The sequence below is a fragment of the Chenopodium quinoa genome, unplaced genomic scaffold (genome assembly GCF_001683475.1).
Source record: "Chenopodium quinoa cultivar QQ74 unplaced genomic scaffold, ASM168347v1, whole genome shotgun sequence".
Taxonomy (NCBI): domain Eukaryota; kingdom Viridiplantae; phylum Streptophyta; class Magnoliopsida; order Caryophyllales; family Amaranthaceae; genus Chenopodium; species Chenopodium quinoa.
Window position 1 is genome coordinate 1,870,587 of NW_018744284.1, and position 21,763 is coordinate 1,892,349.

The 21,763-nt window shown below is 34.0% G+C and overlaps 3 protein-coding genes across 4 annotated transcripts; all 3 read right to left on the minus strand.

Annotated features, from left to right (window-relative positions):
* Positions 1-565: 565 nt before the first annotated feature.
* LOC110695019 (1-aminocyclopropane-1-carboxylate oxidase homolog 1-like) lies at positions 566-3,299 on the minus strand. The gene is made up of 3 exons (XM_021872212.1): positions 2,755-3,299; positions 942-1,266; positions 566-838 (listed from the first exon to the last, which is right to left on the minus strand). Exons 1-3 carry the CDS (start codon positions 3,297-3,299, stop codon positions 566-568), a joined length of 1,143 nt encoding a protein of 380 aa, XP_021727904.1.
* Positions 3,300-11,117: 7,818 nt separating this feature from the next.
* LOC110695020 (jacalin-related lectin 3-like) lies at positions 11,118-14,938 on the minus strand. Its single transcript, XM_021872213.1, has 11 exons — positions 14,875-14,938; positions 14,434-14,696; positions 13,994-14,092; positions 13,870-13,944; positions 13,350-13,622; positions 12,971-13,204; positions 12,564-12,886; positions 12,455-12,505; positions 12,336-12,399; positions 12,008-12,235; positions 11,118-11,644 (listed from the first exon to the last, which is right to left on the minus strand). The coding sequence occupies exons 1-11, from the start codon at positions 14,936-14,938 to the stop codon at positions 11,318-11,320; spliced, it is 2,001 nt and encodes a 666-aa protein (XP_021727905.1). The 3' UTR covers positions 11,118-11,317.
* On the minus strand, positions 14,545-17,758 carry LOC110694973. 2 transcript variants are annotated; one of them, XM_021872160.1, is made up of 5 exons: positions 17,721-17,758; positions 17,441-17,553; positions 17,281-17,325; positions 15,657-15,754; positions 14,545-15,362 (listed from the first exon to the last, which is right to left on the minus strand). In XM_021872160.1, exons 2-5 carry the CDS (start codon positions 17,492-17,494, stop codon positions 15,287-15,289), a joined length of 273 nt encoding a protein of 90 aa, XP_021727852.1. In that variant the 5' UTR covers positions 17,495-17,553; positions 17,721-17,758; the 3' UTR covers positions 14,545-15,286. The 2 variants fall into 2 exon arrangements, with proteins under 2 accessions (XP_021727852.1, XP_021727851.1); XM_021872159.1 differs by lacking the exon at positions 17,721-17,758 and having other exon boundaries at positions 17,441-17,714.
* Positions 17,759-21,763: the final 4,005 nt, after the last annotated feature.

Below are 21,763 nucleotides of genomic sequence, written 5' to 3' on the forward strand. Positions count from 1 at the left end.
GATTGGACTAAGGATAAAAATAAGGCAAGTGTTTGAATGAATAAATGTTTTGGCTTTAAATGGGATGGATTAAGTGGATTAATATAAATATGGGCAGGGTTTTTAATAAAAATTCAAGCACTTTTCTAATCCGATGCGCAACCTGACTAAATGACAGTGAAAGGTCATGTATCACTATCGGGTTTGGGTCGGGGAAAAACATTAGGTGTCTTTTTTTTTTTAAAAAAAAAAAGAACATTTAGGTGTCTAAACTTCGCCATATTAATATAAGCATGCTCACATTTTCACACTTCATTGGAGGGTTTAATGCTTACAAGGTCTAACATGTTTCGCTATAATTTTGTAAACCTGTAGCAAAGTGTAAATGATAAAATGGATTAAAAAAATTAGAGGTAAGAACTAGTCTTGTTTTAACAAAAAAGTACATGCTACAAAGCTCATAGTAACTAAAGGTATTTCATTTTAATTTGAAGAAATTAAAAATATATTGCAGCAAATATATCAAATAAATTTGTTTATTGTGTACCAATTAAACACATCTTTGTAACATATCGCCCCACGATAGTTACTTGTCATCACCCATATGGTGAATTTTAAAATAATCGAGGTTGGCTCCAACTACATCAAGTGAATTTGAGAACAAGTTTTTCATCACTTCCTCAATTGAGAATTTTCTATAAATTGGTGTCTTTTCTTTTGATATTAGTTCCTTTATTGGACCATGTATCTTCTCTGATGTCATAACACCACTAAAAAAGAATGCAATAGAGATCCTTGGTCCAACACTTTTAGCAATCACTCTATGACATGCACCTTTTATTATGTCGTTAGTTATCATCTGAAAGGTAAAAAGATTAGAATTATAAGTATTGTACCAGAACAATGTAGATTGTTAACCTTCTTTCATCTAAGAACTAGTATACAATGAAAAGAAGTAATACCTGAAGTATTGATCCGAAGTTAACAATCAAACCACCAGTAACAGGCTCAATATTAACCCATTTGTTATCATGAAGTACCTGAAGTCCACCAATATTGTCCTGTAAGAGTATTGTTATAAATGAAGTATCAACATGGGCAGCAGTTCCCAAGGTCAATCCTGGTTGAGGACATGCTGGGTAATAGTTGTTAGCTATGGCCCAACTTTTTGTACCTTTTGCCATATTTCCAAGACAATCGGGTTCAAGTCCGAGGCCGAATGATATTATCATAAGTATGCGATCACCAAGCATAAGGATGCGGTCAATATACTCCAATATCACATCCCTGCAAAATGAATATTTTTTATACATTCATCCCCAACCATGTATTTTATACATTCAATTTTAACGATTAATATCTCAAAATATCAATATATTGTGAAATTAAAAACAATGAATTTTAACATAATTAACATTAAGACGATTCAAATAAGATCCTACATGACTAATATCAAAGTGTAGTTTATGATTAAAGTAAAAGTCAAAAGTATGTCAGCTAAAATAAACAAATGAAGTATGTATTAAATTGATAATATGTTGCTCCATTTATTTATTAGGGAAGACAACAAGACAAATATGGAGTATTCTAACTTGATAATAATTTTTTCCATATAGTGATGAATGTAGTTCACTTAGAGGGTAGGTGTGGATGTGCCTATACTTTATGTCCTCATCTACTAAAAATATGTTTTTTTTTTCTTTTTTTCGTACATCAATAATTAATTTATAAAATCAAATTATAAAGTTTGCAAGCGAAAGCTTGGAACAGGGAAGTAATTAACCACCATGCTTAAGGATTTTCGTTTTTTTTTAATTTCACATTCTCATTAACACAGACACAAACAATTCTTTTCCCAAAATGCATCATATATTTATCAAAACTTTGTTAGATTTAATCTTATACTCCGAATTCTTAGTATCATGTCACCACTATTTTAATTATGCACACTATGTTTTAAAATCCTAGATACTGCACTATCTCCATATACTTTAGTTTAACAATCATTTCATGTAGATTTGTTTCGTAAATATGGACTAGACCAGATCTAGATATGAGGACACGAAATTTCCTAATCCAAAGCTTTAGATCCACACTTAATTTACTTTTCCATAAAATAAATTTATATTTTATAAATTTTATGAATCCAAGAGACTTTTTTTTAAAAGTTAGATTATTTAAATTAAACAATTGTACTATAATTTTTGTAAAATAACATAAAATAAAGTTAAAATGAAAAAAAATTATTTATTTCATTTTAATTTAATTAGAACTTGTGCTTACATATAATATAAAATATTAATATCTTCAATTATTAAAAAGCATGATTTTTACAAACATTATTATGAGCAAATATTATAAAAACAAATTATTTACAAAATAGAGATTGTGATAAATAAAACAAGACCTTACATGATTGTGATTTTTTTCTTAAGAATAAACCACAAACAGAAATGAAAGTAATTTTTTTGAATACTACTCAGCTCAATAATATTTCCATCTCTTCATATACTACTAAGTAATTTTAAAATCATAATCTATATAACTTTTATGAAGTAGACTATTTGATGTATGTGGGCTTAGGTTTTAGGTGAATTTAAAATAATATATACCATTATTTATTGTTTTAAAAATTTAGGGACAAAGCTATGCATGGATTGAAACCCTTATTTGGATACTAGGAAATTTATTTTTTAATGTACAATAACACCAATTTAATAACTTAATTTCAGATGTCAAATAATTGTATGTTATTTGAGACAAATAATAACTTACTTGCATACAGGAGGCAACTCTTCATGATCAATTTCACCATCAGTATTTCGAGCGTTAATATACAAAATGTCCTTCCAACTTGCAGCCTTTGACTTATACAAGTCATGGTTGCTAGTAAAGTACACAGACTTTGAATGAAAATCACGAGTGTAGAACTTCTTCTTAGACTCAGCATCTTGTTCATGAAACATTTGAGTTCGTTTAATCATCTTTTCTAACAATTCATTAGGGATCCCATGGTTTATAACTTGAAAAAATCCCCACTCATTTGATGCCATTATTATTTCCTTGGAAATCTCAGCAATTCGATCATTTTTTTCACCAAGATCAGCAAAGTTTATTATTGGCACACTTATATTTTCAGAACATGTATCAAAATCTTTTACGCGATCCTCAAGAGGTCTAACAAACATACTAGGAATTTTTTGTATACCGGCATCTATTAGCCCTTTAACACCAAGTTTTCCTTCATCGAACGCCTTGATTTCATATATTCGATCATAGCTACTTCTTGTTTCACTACTGATAACGTTTTGGGCGTCCATCGGACCTTAAAATGTTTCTTAAATGAAAATCCTTGATTTTCTTATTTGCTAAGATTATTTTAGAGTTTATGAAAATTATGAGAAGATTCATTGATTATATATAGTATTAGTAGATCAAATGCATGAATAAATCATGGGCTTACTAGCTTGCATATCTATGTGATATCAACAATTAAAAACAATAATAAAAAAAAAGGTCATTGATTTATTATTGTTAATCTCATTAATTAGAAATTATCATGAGAGGCATAATCACATTGCTTTATCATGTGAATATCTCTTTAATTGGAAATATTTATGAGGCATGAGGCCATTATTGCTCTACCATGTGAATCTCATTAATTGAAAATTATCACAAGAGGCATGAGACCATTGCTCTATCATGTGAATCTCATTATTTGGAAATAATCACAAGAGACATGAGGCCATTGACATATCATGTGAGTAAAAGTTTGGAAAAGATCATTTGTATCATTTAAACCAAGAGATTATTTCCTTTTTCTCAAAGCACAATTTTATACTTTGGATTTTGAAATCAATTCTCTAGTTTAGTAAAAATAAATATTTTTTATAGTTCAAAGTTTAAAATTTATATTAACTGTATGTATTTAGGAAATATTGTCAAAAATAACATGACAACCTTGGCCGTTCTTCCAAAAACAAACCCTTTGATTATCCCAGAATAATACGGCCTTTGGGGCATATGCTCAAAATAGAATATAATCGGTTGGTAACCTATTTAAGAAGTAAAATGTGACATGTGTCACATTGTACTAGTTGGATATAAATTTTTATTTATTTTTACAATTTTATATTTTAGAAAATGTTTATTTTTTTACTATAAAAAAAATAATAAAAAAAAAACTCTGTCTTTTCTTTCCTCTCCTACTACAGTCCATCAATTTCATTACCACCACCCCTCCATAACCACCACCACATAACCCCCACCCCAAACCCCATTTCCACCCCACCCTTAACTGACCACAACTAACCACGACCCTACCACCGACTTTCTAACCCCAGCCATCCATGGTCCAATTCATGAAGTGAACCTTGCCCCTATCCTTGACATGAGACTCATACCCACTTCCTACCACCACTTGAATCCCTATGACCACCCTAAAAACAAAAAGTTCACCATCACAAGTATGCCCTCGAAAAATACCATCAAAGCCACCATTGAAGCCAAATCTAAGAGTGGTGTTGCGGTGAAATGGATAGGGATGATAGAGTATGGTGAGGTAGTAATGTAAGAAGGGGAGGAGGCTTGGTGGCACTGCGGGATGGGGAGGTTATGAGAGGAGAAAGTGGGGGTGTTACGGGAAGAACGAGTGGGTGGGGTTTGGTCCGATTTGTGTAATGAAGCCTAATGATGAAACAACCTTCATTGCCTGTTTGGTCCGATTTGTGTAATGAATTGAATATTCCATTCATCTAGTCCATTATCATTTCCTAAGGCGTTTTAGCAATTTCAATAGCCCGAAATCCACAAATCTTAACCAAAATTTTCCATCTCATAACTGCAGCCCCAAACCGAGCAAATTTGATTTTTGAGCCTCATAAAATTTATGCAAGTCCTATGTCATTGGGTAACTCTTGAAATATTATTCCAATGATATATCATAAGCCTAATTTTGAATTATAACGAAAGATATATGAAAAAAATACTAATTCAAACTCGGTCTAAAACTGAAACCTTTTTATTATTTTGATGATATCATAAAATATAGAAGTTATATTACCCTCATTTTAATTGGATTGGAAAATAAATTTCAAAGCTTTTCAAAAATATATTATGTGCAATAATCCAAGCTAGGAATTATAATAGAAAAAAAAAACTGCGCAACGCGGCGGTGTTCTGCTGCATAAGTAACATGTAATGCCAAATTTTGATGTGGAGCGCTATATTTTTTTTCGAGTCGTGGTGCATCTCCAGATTTTTATCAATCCTTTACCAATTTTTAGTATATGAATAGTTACCTATTTTCTAATATTTGGGAGAAGAAGTGGCACTCGACGACTAGTTTCAATTCAAGATGACCTAACGGATTATGCGTAAAGTTTCGACATACAATTTATATTGTTCTTAGCTTTATTTATAATCCTATTGAAGTTATTCGAAGTACGAAACAAGATTCAAGGATTTACATTTAGACACGCCTTTAGATCAGGCGTGAAGGTATAATCATGTCAGTGACCAAACATTTTTAATTTCTTTATTTTAAATTAACTCTAATAATTTTTTATTATTTTAAGTTACTAGTTTTTTTTATTCGCAATGTAGAAATTTAAGCGGCTCGTTCCACGTAAGTTATTAATCCTCTAATTTTTAATTGCCCTATTTATTTTGCTAGTATCATGTTAGGTTGCTTTCAATATTTATTTGTCACATGTTCTTCTGTTTGCTATACATGATTTTAATTGGATTAATTTATTAAACACAATATTGCATGTTAATCATGACAAGTACTTGAATATCACGCATAGTAAGATAATTGTAGACAACCTGGTAGACTCCCATTAATTATGTTGTTTAATCAAGTGATCATAATGTTAGAAATTACATGTGCATTTAGTATTAAATTTACTTTGCATAATCTAATTAATTTGGAGCTAATTGAACAAACATTTGTATGTCTTTTCAATTGCAAATAATATATATTGCTATAAGAACCAATAGAAGTAAAAGTGAATACGGGAAAAATTGACTTCTTGACTCAATTTCGTACTTTTATCCCCGAATATCTAGTTGTAGTTCAAGAGGTGTAACCCAAAGTCATTGTTGCCTTCAATATGTCCTTTTTCGTGGTTGTCATAAATGATTTATGATTAGTTTACAAGTTCCTTATTAAAAACTTGTTCGCAACTCCCTACTTGTCTCTTGCTCTTACAATTTAATATCAATTCCATATCTTCCTACGATTTTCAAGCACATTCACATGTGCTAAAGTAGGCACACTTCAATAGATGCCTACAATTTAGCAACTCCACTGGGATATTATTCCTAACTGTTTGGGGTCCAAATAACTTATATTTGGGCCCGGTCCATATATGAAAATCAATAAAATCCCACAAGGCAAGGTTCAACCCACCATCCAACAAAGCCAAGTCAGGTAAAGCAAGGCCCAGCTAAATGGCAGCCCATTTAGCTCCTCAAGCCCAATCCACTCAATTGGAGTAAGGTATAAAAGCTCACATTTTTGTACAATTACGGACATACACACAAATTGCCTCAAGCAACAAATTATCTTGCATAGCTTTTCTCTCATTACCTTACATCCGTACTGACTTCAGCATCGGAGGGGCCTTCCTCGGCACAACCCCCGAGGCCAGTTTACGTTTGTTCCGCTGTGCAGGAAATCCTCAATTCGGCCATCACTCGAATTGGGGTTCATCTCCACTCATCCGAGGGACCTGCCGAAGGTCCATTGTTTTCTAACCAAAACACTAACTAACCATTAGTGTTTAGTTAGGATGTGGAATAGACTTAAAAGGTTCTTGACATGTATTTTTGCAATTTAATTGACAATGTCATATATGCATCCACATCCTCGCTTGGAGGTGCTTGGAGAGATCCTTCAAACCGTGTTGTTTTAAGTTGACTTAGCTCATGGCAATAAGGATCTGTCTTAGATTTTATATCCTCTAAGCCATGGACTCGAGTTTGCTTTCCATGAACTCGCGGAGCTGTTTGTATGATAGTTATCCTTACGAGCGTTCTTTCTATCTACTATTATCCAAAAATCATCAAGTTATCAATAATTGGAGGAAACCAAGGAATAAATAATCCCTCACATGCAAAATTATAGAAGATCCCCTTGAAGATCAAATAATTTCATGGAATTGAGTATGATTGTATGTGTGGTAGCATATGTTATACCAAGAATATCAATAAACCCAATTATTACAAATGCTCAAGACGCCCTTTTTAGCTTCTAGAGTATATTTCTTAGTTCAAGATCCCTCTTATTACTAACTGGAATAAAAAAAATTAGTAGATCTGTTCCGCTAAAAATGAGAAGGGTTAGGGTTATAAATTTATAATCTATCTCAAGAGAAGCCACCTTGTTAGGAACCGAACTCTTAACCACGTTACCATTTGTCACCCTAATGAGCTGACCATCGGCATTAACATTGAACTGAGACCATAGCTTGCAAACTTCATTGCATTATGTATGACTATATGCTTATGTGTGTATATATTTTAATTTTATTTAGGAAAAATTGAAACTAATAATCCCACCTTTACGTGATCCGCTCAAAACAAGCTCACATTTAAATAATCCGAAAATAATCCCACCTTTTACCCTCACCTTCTCAAAACAGGCCCTGACCGGTTTTGTAAGTATGTTAACCGTTTGAAATGGAGAACTTGCCACACATCAATTTCTATTGATCTAATTATTTAGAAAAAAATAAACCTTCCTTTCTCTTACTTTTCCTCTTCTGTACGTGGCAGCCCACTTTATTCACCACCGCAACCAACACCAACGTTGCTCCCACGTCTCTCCATGACACCAATAGGGGTGTCTATTCGGTTTGGATTGAGGCCAAATCCAATCCGATACGAAATAAAATTCAGTTTTTAATTTTCAAATCCAATCCGATCCGAATTTCTCATCACCCAATCCGATCCACTCCGCATTACAATTCGGTTATGTTATTTGGATCTGATCCAAAAATCTGAATTAAAATACATTGCAAATTTTAGGGCCAACAATGATTATAAAAATAAAAATGCAACTATAAAATTTTTAATCTAGAAAACAGAGTTTTACATGATTAATACAAGTATTGAAAATGTAATTTTACATAATTAATATTAATTAATTATTAACATATTTTTACATGATTAATTTAAATAATCGTTAGTTTAATTAAGTTTTTTGGATCTAAAAAAGGTTAGTCTGATCCGATCCAAAACTCCAAATTTTCAAAAAATTTCAATCTAATCTAATCCGATTTAGAGTCTGAATCCGATCCAAATTAATAATTCGATTTGGATTGGATTGAATTTCGGTTTTTATCCAAATTATGGACACCCCTAAACACCAGCGTTGCTCCGAGCCACATCTCACCAACTTATCGCCCCAGCCAACAACGTTGCTGATGCTGAAGCTCTTAGAGCTATTTGCCAAGGTCATCATCCATCATACATTATCATCATCATCATATAATCATCTTCGTCATACTAATGGTCATCATCATTTACATTATCTTAATTATGTTTTTTCTTTTATTTTGATTTGCCTAGCTTGTTAACTCTGGTAATAAATGTGATTGGAACATACGGGATGGGAATTGATGGTAAGGGAATTACCGATATCACTGGTCATAGAATTGTATCTCAGAAGAAGCTGATTAAGGAGGCATATGAAAGATGCACAATGAAACTTCATTCTTATTGATCTTTACTATAGTAATTAGTTAGTTATTTAGCAAACTAAATTTAACTTAGTTACAAATTCATTAATTGGACACTCAGAGACTCCAACCAAAAACCATGCAATCCCACAAATCATTACTCTTGCTGATGTTATTATGCTTTCGATCATTATATATTGAGGCATGGGTGGGTTGGGATGGTGGTCGGATAGGTGGCTAGAAGGAGCGATGGCAGTAAGGTGATGTTTGTGGAGAGGAATGAGGGTTGTGAGGGAATGAGAGATATTTAAGAAAAAAATAACATGTTAAATAGGTTGTAAGTTAAAAAGGCTTATTTTGAGAAGATGAGGGTAAAAGGTGAGATTATTTCCTGATTATTTAAGGTGTTTTTAGCAGATCACGCAAAGGTGAGATTATTAGCTACTCTAAATTTTTCCTAATATAAATTTACATATGTTTGCAAAATTATGAAAGGAAAAGTATTTTAATCGACTCGCAACAACAAACTAGAAGAAAACTTTAGTTGAGCTTTGACAACCTAAGTGTAATTCGCCATTATCCATTAATAAAAATAAATTCAATCGACGATAAGAATATTCAATAAAAAAGAAACACACACAATCTATGTTTTAAGGAAGCTTAACTCAAATAATTTTCATTTTAGAGGAAAAATGAAAGAAAAATTGGTAAGAATAAAAATATACCAGTCCTAATTAAAGAAAAAGTTAAACATCGATCACTTCCTAATACTCATTCTGTTCCTATTTTTTTTGCCTAATTTGATTTTTCACGGTCTCTAAAAAGCATCTTAAAACACATTTAACTTCAACTCTATATGCGTAAAAATTATATAAACTTGATATTAATAAAATATATAATGAGACAAATCCAATAAGACCCCACTTGACTATATTAATTCTAGTAAATTAATGAAAATTTACGGGCAAAGACTTTAAAGTTTGAATCAATTTTTTTTTTTTTTTTTTTTTTAATAAGAACATGGGGAGTAATACTCATGAGCCTGAATTATCTAATACCGGGAGTTTCTATAGCTTGGGTTGCTTACTTGTATCTACTTTAATTGTTTAGAAATTGAAAACTTAGGTGAACACACACGCTAAATTATATATATACACTAAATACAACTTAATAAAGTGAGAATAATAAAATATTGAAAAAATTGTCTGAAATAATCCGAGCTTTGACTCATCCGTCCAAAATAATATCACCTTTCGATTATTTTTAAATAATCCGACCTTTATATCTCTTTTGCTTTAAATGGTCCCAACTGATCATATGATTGGTAAAAAAAAAAAAAAAAAAAAAAATTATTAAAATAAATAAATAATAAATAAAAAAACAAAATTTTTTAAAAAAAGAAAATCCCAAACCCAGATTCCGGCAGCCCCAGCCACCGGCCCTACCCAATTTCGGCCTCCATTTCCCTTCCCCACCATCTACCCAATCCACTCTATCTTAGTTTGGAGGGATGGGGCACTATCTTTTTTAATTCCAGTCTTCAAAAAAAATCTTTTTTAATTCCATATTTACCATAGGAAGGAAAAAAAAAATTGTTTATTACAATATCTCATTATCTCATATACTAGTACATGGCCCTGATCTTATGAACAAAGTTAATTTCATTTCAAGTCGTTTTAGTTGAGAAAATATAATCTTTAGTAAAACGTTATTGATATTTATTGTGAGTAGATAGTTTAGATTATGTTTAATTCCCCTTGTGTTTATATAATTTGAATTTATTTTCTCTGATCTAATCTAATTTGAATTTATTTTGCCTGATCAAATCTGAAATAAGTAATACAATGTATTTTATAAGGTTCTTAAATAAGGTGAAGGGTGAACTAAACATTGCCTAAAACGAGGGAGTATGAGAAATGGTCATTACTTTTCAATAAACTATTTTACCCAATTATCTTTCTTTTACAATTTTTTAATACAATGGCCTAACGAGGGAGTATGAAAAATGGTCATGTATGCTTTATTCTTGTAACTAGGCGTATTTTTTATCATACAGAGTATCAGTTTTACCCAACCAATTAAAAATTTAGCCAGATAACCCACTTCAAATCTTCAACAGAGCAAAAATAATTAAGCAAAGGCCCTAGGCTCCAACCTCTTGGTTCTGTATATTTTGATGATTTGAGTTTTTACTATCAAACTAATAACTAATAAGATGTTAAGCAAGTATGATCCAATAGAATGATTACTGATCTTAAATCTTTTTTCTAGCACTTATCTTGAACTTCTTTGTCGTCAAAATTAATCCTTTCTTATAAGGTACAAAGTGTAACATTAACATAACTTTTCATAGCTTTTGCACCTATTCAATGCTCACAAATTTCTCATCTGATTAGAAAACGATAAATTGCAAGCATAATGTGCATTCCATGTGAATTAAATGCACTAATAGCCTTTGCAAAACCATGATCTTATAAGTTTTATTATACAGGTGACTCTTTACAAGAACACATGCAAATCAGATGATCAATACACAAACATGCATAACACAAAGTTGATTAAAAACAGCAAACAATCATCTGAAACCTATTATACAAGCTAGCAGTTTCCATACTGCAATATGTTCAAAGATCCCATGCATAATTATACACACATCATTTGTACATTTTGTTCAGGATTTTTGTGAAGCCTCCTCTCTCAGGAGAATATGGTTGATGTGACAGTTCGTCGCTCACCCAGTGCTGCATATGGACTCCAATAGCATCCAAGAAAGTGCCACTCCTTCCATGGATGCCGACTATTTTACCTTCTTTATTACTCGAAGAAAAGTGTGTGCCTATGGGTTTCCCGTAGGGTCCATATTTAGCTTTGTTCGTATGGAAGGTGAGAGATCTTATTACCCTTCTATACATATCTCCGACTAGAATATCATAGCTTCCACTGATGCTTGTAAGTACTTTGTATGGGTAATCAAATTTTATCTGCAGCATGGAGAGTCAGGGTCAAATCACTTTCAATGTCTAAATTTCATAGATGAACACCACAAAACAAAAAAAAAAAACTGCAAATTGGTACAGTTGTGTGCCTAAACTTAAAAAGACAGTGCACAATAAAGTAGGATTACATATTGACATATTGTGTTGGGATGCCCGAAAAGAAAAATTCAGCTTAATGGGTTGTGATAGATATGTTTGCAAAATAATGCCATTTCCTGATATCCATAATTATGAGAGATTAAAATCTTAAGATAGTGCGAAAATGAAAACTAATGATCAGACGAAGAGTACAACAAAACATATGAAGTGTTGAATACTTGAATAAGTAGACCAGAAAAAATCAATTACATGGTAGGTGCAAGCGTCGTTGGCTATTCCGTGTGGAGCAGACCAAACAGAGTGGCCGTGTTCATCATACTGAATCTGTATTGAGCAAATAGCATCTCCCCTTTTTAGAATAATTTTCTTGACCCCAATATATACTCCGTCATCCCAAGACTTACCTCCTTCACCTCCCCATGGCCCTGATTGACCTGAATCATAGAGAGCTGGTTGTCTTGGCATTCCCCATACTACCTGCAAATTATACAGAATGAAAAGTAATGAAATAGTTCTCTTCTACTTCATTGGCAGTCTGCTATAGTAGTAATAGTATTATGCACATTGCATTAATTACCTCAGAAGGCTTTACGCCAGGCATATCATAATGATCAGGATAAGGCGGATGGATGGCTGGTTTTCTTCAAGAACATGTTTAGGCATGTCATAATGATCAGCATAAGGCTGAGGAAGGACTGGTTTTCTATCAGGAACATGTTTAGGCATGTCATAATGATCAGCATAAGGCTGAGGAAGGACAGGTTTTCTTTCAAGAACATGTTTAGCCATGTCATAATGATCAGCTTAAGGTTGAGCAAGGACTGGTTTTCTTTCAAGAACATGGTTAGGCATGTCATAATCAGGATAAGAATGAGGATAGACTGGTTTGCTTTCGACAACATGGACTCCAAGGCTATGCACAAAATATCCATTTCTTCCATGAAAGCCAACAATTGCACCTAACGAACCTGTGGAGAACGAAAACCCTTGTGGATCTCCAAATGGCCCGTAACTCCTTTTGTTGGTGTGGAAAGTAAGTGATTTGACAACTGTTGGTCCTCGCAGGATTGTGGATCCATATAATCCTGTTATAAGAGTCAGGATTTCGTAGGGATAGTCGAAAACAATCTGCAAAGTGCCCAAAAAAATTAACAAAATTCTGTTTGAGATAGCAGAATAATACACAGAACAAAAGAGGTAAGAAATACAAACCTTGTCAAGCTTGAGTCCTCCAGATCCACCATGCTTATTCCCCCAAACCACCTTCCCATTTTGATCATAACAAACTCTAATGGATACCAGCCCTCCTGATCGCATTATATGTACTTCTCGAACCCCTGTATAAATTCCATCATCGAAGTTTGTTCCACCATCACCACCCCACGGTCCAAGTGACTGGACTTTCTTGTTAATCCCAGGAACTCTAACATGAGTAGTAGGGAGCATCTATTGTTGAATTTGTCAAAACGTTAATCACTTACAATTTTGAGTTTAAGCTTGACACAAAATAAATCACCAGGATAAAATTAAAAGAAAAAATAAAAAAAATAAAAAAGAGAGAGAGAGAGAGAGATGAAAATCTTATCCATACCCTATGTGTCTCCAAAAGATTTGTTTGCGGTTGAGATTTTACGTAAACCCCGATTGAATCAAGGTATTCACTGCTCCATCCATGAAAACCCACTAACATCTCATTATTAACAGGCAGTGATAAAGGAGCTCCTTGCTCAATACCAAAAGGTCCATATTTTTTCCTGTTGGTTTGCAAGGAAAGTGAGCGGACAATCACTGGACCACCTTTCGTAATAGAGCCACAAAATCCGCTAATTGAGACTAGATATTGAGTAGGGTAGTCAAGCTTGATCTGCACAACCATAGCAATTTTTATACTTTGAGAATATACAAGTCATATACTTGTAATATACAAGCAGATTGTATAATATAATGAACAAAATTAATTTTGTTTTTAGTTTCAAAACATCAGAAGTTGGACACAAGACAGTTAAGAACAGGCTCAGATCATTATAAGGTTTATAACTTCTCCATTAAAGAAAAAGGAAAGCTCGGTTCAATCAGAAGGTAGTTAACTGTAGACATATATGAATGATTACCTGATCAGTCCTAGTACCATTGTTGCCACCATGCTTGTCAGACCAAATTGCGCGACCATTCTTATCATACTCAAACTGGACGGAATGGATTCCAATTTCCAACTGAACTGGTAGAGATCACTACTTGCCTTACACCGGAATAGATTCCATCATCCCATTTATACCCACTTTGACCTCCCCACGGTCCATATGCTATGTGCTTCACCTCGCTCCCCATCAAGTTCTGTCAAGATCAGTCACATGCAACCACCACAGGATAAACAAGATCAGTGAATAAATTAACTGAGAATAAACAAGATCAATGAAAACAGTAGCTTCAGTCACCTTTTTACTTTCAGTTCAGTAGCAAATTCGAAGGTGTCGTGTGTGTATGAGACTTTTGATGTATTAGATTAGAAGTAGTGCATGGAAAATATTATGGTCTCAGTAATTTCTGATTCTGCAGAAATCTGTGTTCCTGATTTATAAAACAGATAGTACAGTAGTTTACGTGGACGTCAATCCAAATTTTCGAATCAAATATTGTCTGCATCTCTGCCTTTAGTAACCACATTTCACGCAAACATTGGCTGCAACGAGAGTGAATATGCAAAGAAAAACAGAAATATCTTGCCAAGATGCTAACTCTGGTATTGCAGGATAGAATGATTGGCATGGAGCAATTCTGTCCATATATACTGCAGAATTCTCCCCATATCTTTGATCAACTTTCTCAATATTTGGCAAAGTTATATGGAGTACAATTTGGATAAAACATATTCTAGCTTGCTCACTACAGTGACCGCCCTGACCGGTGTAAATAAGCCAAGCCAGATCAACCAACCATCCTATGTACGTCCAAAATCACATATAGATAGCTTCAAGGATTCAAGATTGATCATACAGCAGTCATTGGTAAAATAACTTAAGCAGACATCATACAAAAAATCACATACTAGTAATTTTTTAACGTTCATTCCCATGTTCATCTTCATGCTCACGCGCACAAATATTCAAACTACTCACCTCGAATGCCACTGTGTTGAAACTGGCAGAACCCTAAATTTGGTACCACTCGTACCAGTAACATCACTTTGTACTACTCATTTGAAAAATATTCTACCAAAATTTGGAACATATAGATTTCTTATGTCGAAGATTTGATCCAAAAGGACCAAAATATATCAAATGTTCCAACTTCTATAACGGCCAGTTAGATGCACATCATAGCAAAATCTTAAAAGGTCGTTCAACCAACTAATCTCTTCTAATATGGTTCAATACAATTGGAATAGCTCAATACCTTTCCAAAGTATTTTATACCACCAAAATGCCAGCACCGTAACAGTACTAAAATCAGTTATTACAACATACTCAATGGAAAGAGCATCAACACCAACAAATGGACCATAATCTTCAATGCAATGAAGTCAAAAGCTTAGCTTTTGCTGAACTTACGACCAGATAGTTTTTCTGACTCATACAGCATGTGATTTATAAGTCCTCTTGCCGCACTGCATACAAACAGATTGAAATCATCAGATGTCCAAAACCTGATTGTATTAAAAAAAGTAGATTAAGGGAATATCACAAGGAATAAGAGAAGCAATATGCACCTCTAATACTCACTCAGTTCATTTTATTGTCATACTAAGACCATTCTACTGATATATTTATATTTGTTTGTCCTCATAAACATCATCCTTCTTAGAACCATAAACAAGGATAAAATGGGCTAAAGAACATTGTGAAATGAAATACTAAAAGTTTTTTTGTTGTTGGCATAAATGGTTAGAACTAAAGCTTACTCATCCTTTAACTTATGAATCTTCTCTGGATCTGTCTCATGCATGTTTCTTCTGAATTGCTGCCTCACCAAGTCAACCAACAGCTCTGTGTTATATTGCTGCATATTCAAGACAAAATCAATAGACATATGTCAAGAAACATATATACTTTTTACTTTATACTCGTACATTTATATAACAATGGTCATCGACACCTGATCAATTGAATATAAGAGTAGCCTGAAGGTCAAATGGCGAGAACTTATTAATCCATTAAAATTAAATCTAAACAATAGTGGCCTAATAGCCATGCAATTGTTATCATGATTTGTTCACAAAAACTGGAGGGTATATTCTTGTCTGTGAATAAAGTTGCCAAACTCAAGAATTATCAAAACCATAGATGTTTTTAACAGTGGCTCTTACATCCACTAAATTATTGCAATTATAGATGAATTGCCCTCACCAGTCTTGACGTCTGTACAATTAACAAAAATCTCTTACCAAAGCTAAACTACTGCTCTAATGCCTCAAAAGTCAGATTGCTTAAGACTATATTAGAGATAAGCTCAAACCTCATACAATCACTCATCAGAGAAGCTTCAAGTGAATGTAAATAGGCCAATTTTGGTTTCAACTTATCTAAGATGGGCAAGATCATATTTAAGGAGACTTTTGGCTCACAATTTTATTTTTATATTTTTAAGAAAAGAGAATTACTTAATCTGGAATTCCGAGCTCACTCATGTTTCATTTCAACATAATTCATCCATGTCATATCACCTCAAACACCTTTCTAGGCCAAAACAAAAAGGAAAACAAGAGAACTCCCTTTCTCTATTCACTCTTGTTTCCCCTTATTCTTTCAAAGAGCTACAGTAGTACTGATCAATGATAGAAACCATCTTTTTGGGGACATTGAAGAAGAGGGGTGCCTCAGCAGCATTAGAATCAACAGTCAAATGTAACAAGAGCCACATCCTATTGAAATTCCATTCAGCCATTGTATCAAATTGCATACCTTCATCTCTATGCTTTGGAATAGACTAAATCTATGACATCAACTCTAGTTAAACCATATAATTTGTTGTCCCAAGAATTTCATCTAAGAAGTAATTTACCAAAGAAGTTCAAGACTTTAGAGATAGGCAGTTCTTTTCATCTTCAAACTCGGTTCTTGAACAATTAGTAACCACAGTAAAGCATACAGAGTTCCATATATTGTTATATGGCCTTCGTGGTTCACATTCTTCACAATAACATTAACCCCCCTCTGATTTTACCTTTTCATAGTACTAAATGGAAATTTTATATTTGATATCTAAATTCCCATATCCACATAAAAATCCTTACAAGCTTCGTGATTCAGCTTCATCATACAAACATCGAATCAATGTCTAAACACAACCTCTATTGCACCTCCATCCTAAAAAAAGACGGTATAGCAGCAACATTGCATTTCCTAATCTCCAAATTTACTATCAATTTTCCTTATTTTGGAATGAACTGAGCCAAACTTATAATCTATAAGATCATCATATACATGTAAATATATAACATTTCTCCTGTAACTAACAGATAGCAAGTGATCATCAATGAACAAAAGATCGAAATACCAGCGAAACAAGGCGAAGGACATACGAACCTTGGCGCCAATATATTTAGCTCGTCGGAGGCATTCACGGTAAAGCTATAAATACACAAACAAACAAATGAAATTAAAATCTCCTACTACCAATTTAATTCCAAAAAAAAAAACAATTCATTGATCAAAGTTGAAGGTAAAGGAAGGAAAAGATACTAACTCTGATGACATTGTTGGCGAGTTCTGGAGGTAATGAGGTTTGCAACGACGGCATTTTTGTGATTTTCTGCAAATTTTGTGTGATTTCACCCAAAAAAAATAATGAAATTCAATCTGAAATCAACAAGAAATTTCGCAGAAGTTAAGGTGTAATTGAATCAAATTACATAAAAATTCAAATCAACTAACAGATAATTTGAGATTAAACTTTGGAATTTTATAAAGATTGAAAAGAAGGGTTTAAGAGAAAGTAGGAGAGAGAAAATGAGAAATAGAAGAACCTCGGTAAACCTTGAGTTGACGAGACTGTATTGTTTCGACTGGGTAGAAAACTAGAAACTGCATTTTTCTTTCATTTTTTATTTGGGCCAAGGACCAGAAAATATGGGCCAGGCCATCATGTAAACTTCAGATCAAGTTACTGTGCCTATAAAGCCTAGAATTATGAGTTTAACTTTGAACATGACTATTTGATGCACCCCAAAAGGCCAAAACATGTACTCTATTCATCACATATCAGACCCTAAAGTATTCGTCTTATTTCCTCTTATTTTAGAGAAGAAAAAAGAAGGTTCAAATCAATATTAATACTAGTAAGTTTAGATGAATTAGAGATGATGGTTATCGAGATTTTTATAGAAAAGAAAAGACATTACAAAATACGGATTTTTCACCAAATACCCCTAAGTTATTTTTTTTATTCACCATATGCCCATAAAAATTTTCAAATTCACCATATACACTTAAGTTTCACACAAATGTCACGAAATGCCTTTAATGACTAACGACAGTTAACTCCGTTAGTCATTAAGGCTAAATTTGCCACGTTGCGGCATTTGGTTGGTTACTTTTTTTAATAAATTATTTAACTATTTAAAAAAAACAAAAAAAAAAAATTAGAAACAAACCTCCTCTAACCCAACCAGCCACTTTCTGCCGACCACCAAACCCCAGCCGAGCCACCTCCCCAAAACCGCCGGCATGCCCAGCCTCCCCATCGCCCCAGCGCTGCACCTCTCCCTAACCCCGCGACGGCGCCGCAACTCCCCGAACCACCGCTATTTTCCTCCTGCCTTGAATAGTATAAAACCCTCCCCGACAAACCACCTGACCCAAAAATTAGGCAACCTATGTACATAATGCAAATGTACATTAACTATTATAAGTTGTACATGCTCTTAACATTTAATTCACACACAGTTCGCGTGTAAATAGTACTAGTGTATACTTATGTAAACATAAATTGGCACAACCTATAGCAATGATAGAAATTTAAACGTTTTTACAAAATTCGACATAAACAAAAATATAAAAGAAATTTAAGAACCATGATTTATTTTTAATGAAGTACCATTCTAAAATCATTAGTCAATGAAAATGATCTATAAAAATTGATTTTCTTTATAAGACATATGTAAGGTTCTCATTAGAGGTGATCATAAATGACATGTCTTGCTAGGACGATCTAGCCTTGTAGGCGTCGATTGAAGGTGTGCCTACCTTAGCACGTGTGGATGTGATGACAATCATATGAAGTTTGAATCTATACTATGTATTAAAAGACGTTCTTAAATTAGTATACGTGACACGTGTTACTTTATTAATTTTGACACTTAGTTATACGTGACACGTGTTACTATCCTCATTTTGATTTTCATTTCATGCATGTCATCAATTTATTTCTAAAACGTTATTTGTACAAGATTTGAACATGTGACATTCAATTCAAACACTCAATGTCTTACCACCAAGCTACGCATATTTTATGCTCTTTTATAATCACTACAATATACTCCCTCCGTCCCAATATATAGTTCCTGTTTGTGTTTTTTCACGATATTTAAGAAATGGGAGGCAAAAGTGGATAAAGTACATAAAAAAGGTGAAAAGTACCATTATAGACAAAAGTTAGAGAAGAGAAAGTGAATGAAGTACAAAAATGGTGAAAAGTACAATTCTAAACAAAAGTTAGAGAGAGAAAGTAGAAAAAAGTACAAGGCATGTGGAAAATTCAAGGGTAATTTAGGAAGTAAAATAAATAATTAAAGTTAAAAAAAATGAGGGTATAATGGTCTTTACATAATATCCAAAAACAGAAACAGGAAAAACATTTTGGCTCTCCAAAATAGGAAAGCAAGGAATATTATGGGACGGAGGGAGTATTATTATTTAAGGAAAGACAATATAAACAATAATTTTAGTTCCAAGAATTGATAGTTGAGTCATAAATTGTATATTAATTTTAGCCATGTGTGATGACATGGGTCATTGTCCGGTCCCAAATATTAGTTGACTATTATAATGAAAGGAACAAGAGAAATATAGGGAGCTGTTAACAATTTTTAGGAAATTCATAAGTACGATTTTAATCCATTAAGGTACCACCTCATCCATAATCCTTGAGATTGCTAACTCCATAATGGTCCTAAAACACATTTGAATATTCGGAGATGATGGTACAAAATTGAGACATGAAGTTAATTCAGCCTGTATTGGCCTATACTTAGTTCTTATAGAAACATGTATTATTGGCAATCGAAAATACATAAAAATGAGGCCTACTACGAGAGTAAACAATTGTCCTTAGATAGTAATAGAGATGAGAGAAAGTGAGAGCGTGCTAGAGAGTGACCTTGAAGCCTACCCTAATCCTCCTCCTCCGCCCTCCTCCCCCTCCATCTTTCAAGGATGCCCTTCTATCCACTTCCCTTTCTACTCCTTCTCCTCCACCTCCCTTCTGTTCTGTTTCTGTCCCTGACAACTTTGATCCTTCCAACCAAGCTTTCCTTCCACTTCACTTGGAAACCTTTGCCACCTTGGTAGCCCTGTGGTTCTCTGCGATGATCATTAAAACCCATTAGAAAGTCAGTGGCCAATGACTTCCTTTTCCATAAATTATCATCTATGTGGCACCTTTCTCCACTAACTTCAATCTCTGCTCTAAGAAAGGGCTTCTTTGTGGTAAAGGTTCCATCCTCGACTTTATAGAAAATTCTTAGGGATGGTCCTTAGTTCATTAACTCTATCTATTTGTCTGTCCAACCTTGGATTCCGAGATTTATATCATCGGAGGCGTCCATATCCTCTGTTCAAGTTTGGGTTACTTAGCTTGAACTCCCTATGGAATTCATAGTCCCTGACTTCCTGAAGCAACTAGGAAATTCTATTGGGAAGTTTTTCAAGCTAGATCCTTGCATAGGAAAGAGAACTGTAAAGGGGCTAGAATGTTAATCTTGGTTGATATTTTAAAACCTCAAAAACAAGCAATTTGGATTGGTCAATTTTTCCTTAAACTAATTAATTTGGGATGAATTTCCCCTGTTTTGCAATCATTGCAAAAGTATTGGCCATCTTCCATCCTCTTGTAAGATGGCTGGAACGGATTCTCTAAAAGCTGGTGGTCGGAATCCTTCATCAAAATCGGTTTCACGAAACTAAAACCCTAAAAGCCTCCTGTGCATTCTCTTTGAAAGAACTTTCTTGTTCTGTCTCCCACACTCGTGACACAGATGATGTGTCGCCGCCCATTCACCTTCATTTCCATCTCTAATTCTCTAATCTGATCTCGCCTCTTTCTATCCAATTTTTCGCCTCCTTTTCTCAAACACAAACCTTACCATGGAGCCAAGCTCACCTCTTTTTGCATCCTCTTCCAAGCTCATCCACATATACCAGTAAATAGCTTAGACCATGAACTCTCTCTTTGCTCAGCTACACTAGATCGATCTGTTTCAACACCCACCTTTCGATCCTCCGTCTGGGATCAAAACCACTGTGAAGGGACCTTCCCCTTAATCTTATACTTCTGGGAGAAGTTGATCCTGAATTGGGCGAAAGTGGACCCGGACGAATGAATCTTCTTCAAGCAGGTGCCGAATAGGCGCATCAAAGTAGAACCCTTGATTCTCGAGCAAAATAATCCTTCGATGACATATTCATTAAAAAACCAAGCAAGGATGAGGTTCATCTAGCTTGACTCCCCACCATTAAAGATCTGTGCGGTTTCTCTGCTCCAACAGCTGAGTAGGTGGAACAATTCATGGCAACTCTTCTATAATCTTCTCAAGAACTCTTTCTCATGGGATACTTCTTGTTCTTGCCGGATCACGTACCCATCTTGCCTCAATTGAGACAGATCTATTTGTCGATCTCAACTCTTTTCAAACTCTACTTTGACATCCAAGCTCCAGTGATGGTCTTGATCAAAATTCCAACTCGGATAAAGCATCTGGATATCCAAGGCTTTGCTAGGAAAGATCTTGGCCAAGGACTTCTCTAAGAACCTCTAGAAGAAGAAAAGGCTTATTACTAAGATCAAGGGTAT

What these genes read in the sequence shown, in the direction of transcription:
- LOC110695019 (XM_021872212.1), bottom strand. Translation starts at nt 3,299, where the DNA reads ATGGACGCCCAAAACGTTATCAGTAGTGAAACAAGAAGTAGCTATGAT. An exon ending in GAGTTGCCTCCTGTATGCAA is followed by an intron (nt 1,267 to 2,754) that starts GTAAGTTATTAT and finishes TTCATTTTGCAG; the next exon opens with GGATGTGATATTGGAGTATA. An exon ending in ACTTCGGATCAATACTTCAG is followed by an intron (nt 839 to 941) that starts GTATTACTTCTT and finishes TTTACCTTTCAG; the next exon opens with ATGATAACTAACGACATAAT.
- LOC110694973 (XM_021872160.1), bottom strand. Translation starts at nt 17,494, where the DNA reads ATGCCGTCGTTGCAAACCTCATTACCTCCAGAACTCGCCAACAATGTC. An exon ending in TCGCCAACAATGTCATCAGA is followed by an intron (nt 17,326 to 17,440) that starts GTTAGTATCTTT and finishes GTGTATTTATAG; the next exon opens with CTTTACCGTGAATGCCTCCG. An exon ending in ATTCATAAGTTAAAGGATGA is followed by an intron (nt 15,363 to 15,656) that starts GTAAGCTTTAGT and finishes GTTTGTATGCAG; the next exon opens with TGCGGCAAGAGGACTTATAA.
- LOC110695020 (XM_021872213.1), bottom strand. Translation starts at nt 14,938, where the DNA reads ATGTTACTGGTACGAGTGGTACCAAATTTAGGGTTCTGCCAGTTTCAA. An exon ending in ATCTTTTGGAGACACATAGG is followed by an intron (nt 13,205 to 13,349) that starts GTATGGATAAGA and finishes ATTCAACAATAG; the next exon opens with ATGCTCCCTACTACTCATGT. An exon ending in CTGGCGTAAAGCCTTCTGAG is followed by an intron (nt 12,236 to 12,335) that starts GTAATTAATGCA and finishes TATAATTTGCAG; the next exon opens with GTAGTATGGGGAATGCCAAG.